The sequence below is a fragment of the Sciurus vulgaris genome (assembly GCF_902686455.1).
Source record: "Sciurus vulgaris genome assembly, chromosome: 5".
Classification (NCBI taxonomy): domain Eukaryota; kingdom Metazoa; phylum Chordata; class Mammalia; order Rodentia; family Sciuridae; genus Sciurus; species Sciurus vulgaris.
In genome coordinates, this window is record NC_136465.1 from 172,683,525 (window position 1) to 172,692,514 (window position 8,990).

Consider the following 8,990-nt stretch of genomic DNA (forward strand, 5'->3'; position numbering starts at 1 on the left):
ACTATACATTTACAGTAGTCAAGACAGTGTGGTATCAGTGAAACACTAGACAAATTCACAGATCAGAATGGAAAACCTATTGTATACCAACAAATGCTTCATAACCAACACCATGCTTCTGCTGACATTTTTCTTGCTTTCTTGGTACTAACCAATCATCAGGAGTGTTCACAAAGTCTAACACACTGTATTTCAGCTTACTATTTTTTAGTCCTAAGCTGTCAGGGAATCTGAAAGACCTTTATTTGGATTTAAACATATCCAATTGTACCACACTTTGTACACATAAAAGATATAAATGCATAAATAGGTTTGTCTGTATAATTATAAGTTTATCTATTTTAACTTCAAAACAGCTCATAAGCTCTTTAGAGCAGGGGCTAGCTTTCCTTCAACTCTATAAAACATGAAAGTTCTTAGTACAGTGATAAAATAGCTACTCTATAAATTACAGAGAGAATGGGCCTTTTTCAACCTATTTCTAGGTGTGCAAAATTTTTGTTTAATTTTTTAAAATAAACAATCCTCATGAAAGTTGATGCCTTTATAATTTCAGGATGAAGCAGCATACATGATCAAACTTTTGAAGATTTTTTTCACTATTTCATCATTAAGTCTCGAACATGACCTAAAATAAACACTTAAAAATAGAATATACACCTTGACCAACTGTGATTTATGCTAGCAACACAGGTTGGTTCACATGCAAAAAAAAAAAAAAAAAAAAAAAAAACAATGTAATATGCCATATTCATAGAATTAAGGGATTTAAAAAAAAATGATCATCTCAACAGATGCGGAAAAAGCATTTGACAAAAGTGAACATGCTTTCATGATTAAAAAAAAAATCAACCAGGAACAGAAGAAAACTTCTTCAACCTGATAAGAACCTCAACCCGATAAAGAACATTTATGAAAAACTACAGCTAAAATTATTCTAATAACTGCAAGCTTTCTTCCTAAAAGCAGGAAGAAATCAAGAATGTCTGCTATCACTATTCCCAGGCAAGGCAAACAGGAAAGAAAAAGAAATAGGAGGCATCCAGTTCGGAAAGGAAGAAGTAAGTCTGTTTGTACATGACATGATTTTATACACAGTAAATCCTAAGGTGCAAAAAAAAAAAAAAAAAAAAACTATTACAACTAATAAACAAGTCAGGATACAAGACCAACAAGACAAACAGACAAGACAAAGAGGATACAAGATCAACCTACAAAAGTTGGTAGATCAGCGTATTTCTATATACTAGCAATAAACCATCTGAAAATGAAACTAGGAAAATAATTCAATTAATAACAGCATCGGCACTAGGGATATAGCTCAGTTGATAGAGTGCTTGCCTCACAAGCACAAGGCCCTGGGTTCAATCCCCAGTACAACAACAACAACAAAAAAAAAAAAAAAGAAAGAAAAGAAAAAAAGCATCAGAAAGAATCAAACACTTAGAAACAACAGAATTCATACACTGAAAATTACACAGTACTGTTGAAAGAAATGAAAGAAGACTTAAATAAACGGAAAGACATACTATATTCATGGATTGGAGAAATTCATATTAAGATGGCTATATCCCCCAAAATGGCCTACAGAGTCAATGCAATCCCAATCAAAATTCCAGCTGCCTTTTGATTTTTTCAAGAGAAACTGACAAGCTGATGCTAAACTTCATAAGGAAATGTAAAGGACCAAGAATAAACAAAATAATATTGAAAAAGAAGAAAGCTGAAGGACTCCTATTCCTTGATTTCAAAACTTAACGAAGCTACAGTAATCAGAACAGTGCAGTACTGGCATAAGAATAGACACAGATCAGTGAAGCAACTTAAGAGTATACAAACAAACCCCAACATCTATGGCTGGCTGATTTTCACAAGCATGCCAATATAACTCAATGGTTATATCAATACATGCAAAAGAATAAAGTTGGCTCTCCACTATACATAATCCAGAAAAATCAACTGAAAAGGAATTCAAGACCTAAATGAAAGATTTAAAACTATAGAACTATTAAAGGAAAACAGGTATAAATCTTCATGACCCTGGATTTGACAATGGTTTCTTATCAACAAAACCTAAGGTAAAAGCAACCAAAGGTAAATTGGACATCACTGAAATGTAACTTTTGTGCAAGAGGACACATCAAGAAAGTAAAAAGACAACCTACAGAATGGCAGAAGATACTTGCAAATCGCCTGATAACAATCTTGTATCCAGAATATATAAAGAACTTTCAGGACTCTAATAAAAGCACAACCTATTTTAAAATGGGCAAAATATTTGAAAAGACATTTTCCAAAGACAACATACAAACTGCCTGCCAAGGATAAGAAAAGATCCCCAACATCATTATTCTTTAGGGAAATGTAAATCAAAACCACAATGAAATATACTTCACACCCAACAGGATAACTAGATGATAACTTTTAAATGGATAAGTGTTAGCAAGAATATGGGAAAATTGGAGCCCTCTTATGTTATTGATAGCTGTTAGATAGTACAGCCACTGAAGAAAAAGATAGCTGTTCCTCAGAAAGTTAAACACAGAATTATACGTGATCCAGCAATTCCACTCCTAAGTATATACCCAAAAGAACTGAAAGCAGGGACTTGAACTTACATCTGTACTCCAGTGTTCACTGAGGCACTATTCACAATAGCTAAAGAGTAGAAACAACCCAAGAGTTTGTCAACAAATTAACACATTTTTTTAAATGTGGCATGTACATTCAATAGAATATTATCCAACCATAAAAGGAATAAAGTTCTGATATATCAACATGGATGAGCCTTGAGGACATTATGGTAAATGAAATAAATCAAATGAAAAAGAAAAAAATAGAGATATTATACTCCATTATACATGATGTATCAAAGTGCATTCTATTGTCATGTATAACAAACAAATTTTAAAATTTTAATAAAAAAAGAACAAATACTGTATAATTCCACTTGTATGAGATACCTAGAATAGGCAAATTTAGAGACAAAGTAGATTAGAGGCTTGGTGGAATGGGAATGGAGAGTTATTACTTAAAGGTTATAGAGTTTCTGTTTAAGGCTATAAAAAAGTTTTGAAAATAGTGGTGATGCACAACATTGTGAGTATACTTAATGCCATCAAATTGCACACTTAAAAAGGCGAATGTTACATTATGTATCTTTTGTCTTGATTTTTAAAAATAATGTAATATACCCAAAACCATGTAATTATACACATTAAATGGGTGATAAGTATGGTATGTGAATTGTATTTCAATAAAGCTGTTTTTATAAGGAAGCGTAAAAAGAAATGAGATCTCCAGCTATGAAAAGACATGGAGGAATCAAGTACATATTTTGCTAAGTAAAAGAAATAAATCTGAAAATGCTACATACTTTGATTCTATTTAACTTTATGACAGCTGGAAAAAAAACTATAGAGACCAATGGTTTCCAGGGGCTCTGGGGGTCAGTGGCGGAGATTAATGGGTGAATCACAAGGCATTTTTAGGTCAATAAAACTACACTGTATGATGCTGAATGGTAGGACAAAGGACATTATACATTTTTCAAAGCCCACAGAACTGTATAACACAGTGAATCCTCACATAAAATACGAACTTTAGCTAATAATATCAATATTGGCTTACCAATTGTAACAAATGCAGCATACTAATGCAAGATGTTATTAATAAGAGAAAGCATTGGTGGGTGGGGAAGGGTATGTGGAAACTGTACTTTCTGCATAATTTTTCCAGAACATAATTTTTCAAATTGCCCTTTAAAAAAAGATCTATTTTAAAATGCACACTTAACACAGACTGAACTAAATTTTATCTTTTCATGATTCATAAGATTATTCATTTTAAACACAAATTATAATTTTACATTAAATGGGAGGAAATGCTGATTCTTCTGCCATAGTACAATATCAGACACTACTGAATCATCTTAATATTCTATATATCCTTTCCCTATTTCACCTTCTCTTCCACCCCTGAAAGAATTATTTTATGACCTAAATTTCTGTATTTATATAAATACCTCCATCTAGATGGATTTTGTAGATTCCAGCATCTTTGGAAACATTTTTCTTAATTTATGACTAAATTCCAATCTAATATAATTATGCATTACAGTAACATCATTATACCAAATTGCCATGCCTTCTGTTTTATTCATTTTCTGAGGTATTATTTTATCAGGAACCTAAGTGTATCGGTTTTACACATCCTTTGGAAAAAGCTATGTTGTTCTCTAAGGCACGGAGGAGTCGAACTAGAACCACTAACTAGAGAAAAGGTAAATGGTACATTTAAGAACAACTTTTCCTTCAGGTGCAGTACACTCGCCTGTAATCCCAGAAACTTGGGAGGCCGAGGCAAGAAGATTGCAAGTTCAAGGTCACCCAGGGCAACTTAATGAGACCCTTTCTCAAAATAAAAAGGGCTAAGGATGACGAAGCTCAGTGATAGAGTGTCCCTGAGGTGAATCCACAGTATCGAAACAAAAATAAATAAATTAATTAAATAAATAAATAAATAAATAAATAAATAAATAAATAAATAAATAAATGCCAGGCATCTCAGCTTCTTAGGAGGCTGAGGTCAGCATGGATAATCTAACAAGATTCTGTCTCAAAAATTAAAAAGGGCTGAGAACATAGTTCAATAGTAAAGTGCCTCTGGGTTCAATTCCCAGAACCACAAAAAATAATTTTTTTAATTAAAAAAAACACTTTTCCCTAGTTCCTGTTTTAAAATGATCCCTCCCAAACTCCTTATCTTTACTGTCACATTGCTTCTTTAACTATTTAACTATAACTTCTTTAACTATTACCTTGATCTTTTCCAGCTTCATCTATATGTTGAAAGTCTTTTAGTATTTGAAGATTACAGAAACCCTCTCTGCAATGATGAATAACTTTCTTTGATCCATTCTTGATGAGATAATCCATTAGGGTAAGGGATTTATACACGTGGCGCCAGTTCTTCCCATGGTCACTGAGTCTCTGCCATAGCATATTCATAATCTCCGAGAGAGAAATTGTGTTGAAAGTCAAATCACTGATTTCCAACATCAGAGAACTAGAGGGGCCCCAAGGGTCATTAGAAGTTGCTTCCCTGACTTTTATTTCAGCATCTGAATAATTTTTCATGAAGTTTTTCATTTGCCTCCTGAATGCCATAGATAGGACAAGTTTGAAGGTGAAAAGGGGGAGGAGAGCAATGGAACAGGAATCTATGTTACTGGTTTATAAAACTCTTGGCAGGTACTATTGCTGCTCCCAAATACAAATGATTAATCTCCATGTTGATACAGTATCAATTTCCTGCAAGGAAAGCACAAAAAAATGTGTATGTTAAGTATTTTTAAAAATATTCTACAGAAAACCAGGCCAATCTGAAAATTTTAGGTTGTTTTTAAATCAGCTCCCTCACTTACATCAATCACAATGGAGCGTATACCACATAAATATTCCCAAGATAGGTACAGGAAAATCCCTCATAAGAGACCGGACAATGTTATTTAAAGAAATACAGGTGATCTTTCTTGTGGAAAAATATCAATCAACCTCTTTGGCCAGAAATACAATTACTGTAAAGCATTACATGAGTAGTAGACAAATGAGTATAAAAAAATGGTACTTGCTCTCTGACATTCCTTGCTTAACATATGTTGTCATGTTTAAAAATATGTCCTGAAAACAATTAAAATGGTGGTAAAAACTAAGAATCTCCTAGTAGCCCTATGACTATATCCTGTTCAGAACTACAAGTCATTACAATCATATATAAATATGGTCTGTTTTCATGTTAATCTAAAAGAAAAGAAGACCAACTACTAAGACAAAACACTTGTACCTCAATGGACTACACAGCTAATTCACGGTACCCTGAAACCAACATTTTTGTTTAGATAAGGATAGTAAATTAGAGAAAAAGGTTAAGTAATCTTTACTCACCTTTAGAAAAAGTATGGGTTTAGGACTAAACTGTGTCGACAGTGAGATTAAAATAGTGTGAGGATTTCTTTAGAGCTTGGAGTAATCAGCATGTGTATAACAGATCTCAAAATAAGTACATACAAAGAAAACCCCATGTAGGTTGATGCAAAAATACATTAAAACTTAAAAGGGTCCCAGCTACTTGGGAGGATGAGGCAGGAGGATCATGAGTTTGAGCCTAACTTGGGCAACACAGCAAGACCCTGACTCAAAACAACACAAAAACTTAAAAGGGTTATGCAGCCCCAAAACTTTACATGATTCTTGTGAATTATCAACTCACAATTTGCATGAAATCATTCCCTTTCCTCTTTCATTATTCTGCATTAAGGTGAGTCAGTTAGTTTGCAATGTCTCCAGTGATTTACCACTGATAGCTACCAATATAGTGTGCCGAATTGATTTCAAGCCCTGATGAGCAAACAGTCCCAAGGAAGTCTAGATGATCTATAATGATATTTTATTTGAGAAACTGCAGACATACAAAAGAAAAAAAACCTAAAATCCATAATGAACATTTGTTATTTTTAGTTTTATTTCCCTCTCTTGACCTTTGTAGTTACTAGCTAGGCCTGATTAATTTCTGTATATTGAAGGCAGGCATAAATTTTCAGAAGCATCCTAAATGAACTATCATTTCTTTTTTAAAGAGGAGATAATCTTTTTATTTTTGTAAAAATACAACACAACCTCAAACAAGCAAGATAGAAAAGGTTATTGGTTTACTTAAGATTTCTTGGAAAGAGACTACCATCAACCCTAGGAAGAAAAACATAAATGTTTCTGCAACTTCATGATTTATACTTGTTTGCACTTTAATAAAGGAATTTTTATTGAACTCTCTCCTGCAGCAAAAACCTGATTTATAATGTTCCAATAAGCTATTAAAGCAGGATGCAGTGGCATACACCTATAATACGAGCAACCTGGGTGGCTGAGGCAGGAGGACCACAAGTTCAAGGCCAGCATTGGCAACTTAGTGAGACCCTGTCTCAAAATAAAAAGGACTGGAGATATAGCTCAGTGATAAAGTGCCCCTAGGTTTGATCCCAAGTACCAAAAATAAACAAGCAAAAATAAGCTATTAACATTTTCAATTTCTACTGTTCCTTTTTCCCCTCTACCAAACTCACTCAATGCAGAGATGCACTATGACACTGGCTTAGAGAAACAAATATTGATCCGTTTCTTCACAAGTCTATTAAAAAGAAACTGTTAGAAACATAACTTGCTAGAAGTGGACAACAGCTGTTAAAATCTCTTTTTATAGATACCTGTCTACATTTTGGGACAATCCTAATTTTTAGGTTTTCTTATATTCTCTAATCTGCATTCTTAAGTTCTTTGAAGTGCTTTCTTAAATAGATTTTCTGCCCCAGAAAAATATCAAAATAATAGGCTTATAATCCAAAGTAGAAGTTTAAAACAGATGTGCATGACACTATACCATAATCAGATATCCTCCCAACCATTAGAAAAACCACAAAGAAAGAAAGTCTGGATCAGTAAATTAATATCACTTACTTATGTGCACTGACATGAACACAGAATATATAAGACACCACCAAGCTACTGGTGTCATTTCAGGCGAAGAAGAAATTTAACTAATTGGTGTCAGTTGTAAATGATGTCAGTTGATTCTGTTTTAGACACATGACTATAGACAAATGCTATTAACTCATATCATCAAATAACCTTGAGATTATAATTAGTCATGTGCTGTATGATGTTTCAGTTAATGATGAACTGCATATATGACCACGGTCCCACAAGATTAACTCACCTAGTGACACTGTATCCACTTAAAAGTACATCCTATGGTATCTATGCAGTGACAAAATCACTTAATGGTGTTATTTCCCAGTAAGTGTCCATATCATTAAGCATCAGATGATTGTATAATGATAACATCTGAGTCATAATTAGTGGCAAGAAGGCAAATTTCTATATTTGATTCTCAGTTGTCTGGCTACTCATATCATTATAATGTTGAGAAATAGTGGGAAGGAGGAATTTCACGTCACAAATCTGTGTCATCTCCTCTGAGAGGCCTTCATTGACCTCACTAATGTAGGTCACCCTATTACACTCTTTAGCACCAGGTTAATTTCCTTCATGGCAGTTAGAATGATTTGTACTTACCTATTTGTTATTTGCCTTTCTTCACCACCAGACTAGAAGCTGCTTGAGAGCAGGGACCTTTACTTTCTTATTTACCATTTTAATCCTAGAGATACCAGACACCTAGCCACAGAAATATGTAGGTACTCAAGAAATTTGTCATGAGAGAATGGCCAAATTACTGAATTATTCTGCTTTTGGATAAACATGCAATCATCTACAGCTTGAAATTTTAAACATAACATTTAAAAAATAAAATATAGCTCTTGTAATGGTCCATATTTCATTCTAAAATTTGAGGCAAGTATTTTCAAGTCAATCAAATATTCCTTGAGATCCTATCACTTATACAGCTTTGTGGATAACATAAAACATGATCCCTGGGCTCAAAAGTCTTACTGTTTGGTTAAGGAACTTTCTCCCCTAAATAATTCTAAAGGAAACAAATGATGAGGTAGAAAAGGTCTCTTAGTTTTCTTTTCATTCTGCCCACTTGCACAATGCTGTTTCCTTCCTCCACTTTACCTGAATCATTAACAGGAAATTTTTTATCAGGTAACATTAAACTATTGGTCCACGATCTCTTATCTAAATCCTTTGAGGCCAGGTGAGCTGTGAAATTCAATTTCTTTTAATGGTAACCTATATCATACTTAACATGATACCCACAGTAAGGTGTGGGGCTGCTCTGAACAGTAAATAAATCAACATACCTGCAACAAAAACATGTTAAATGTTTGGAATACAGACTAAATGGTCTCACTTCAGTTCAGATTTTACTGTCAAGTGAGTGGGGGGGGTCTGTTTTCAAACTTTCTGGATTTCAGAATTGGGTATACAGGATTGGAAGCTCAATGGACTATCCAAAGACTTAGAACAATA

General features: G+C 33.6%; 1 protein-coding gene across 1 annotated transcript in view; it reads right to left on the reverse strand.

Annotated features, from left to right (window-relative positions):
• The window catches only part of ENTHD1 (ENTH domain containing 1), a gene marked incomplete at its 5' end in the record, with an annotated part of 124,427 nt that extends 119,259 nt beyond the window's left edge, over nucleotides 1-5,168 (reverse strand). Inside the window, one exon of the mRNA XM_079140804.1 lies at nucleotides 4,820-5,168. Coding sequence (XP_078996930.1) covers nucleotides 4,820-5,168 — 349 coding nt within the window. The remainder of the gene's footprint in view (nucleotides 1-4,819) is intronic.
• Nucleotides 5,169-8,990: the final 3,822 nt, after the last annotated feature.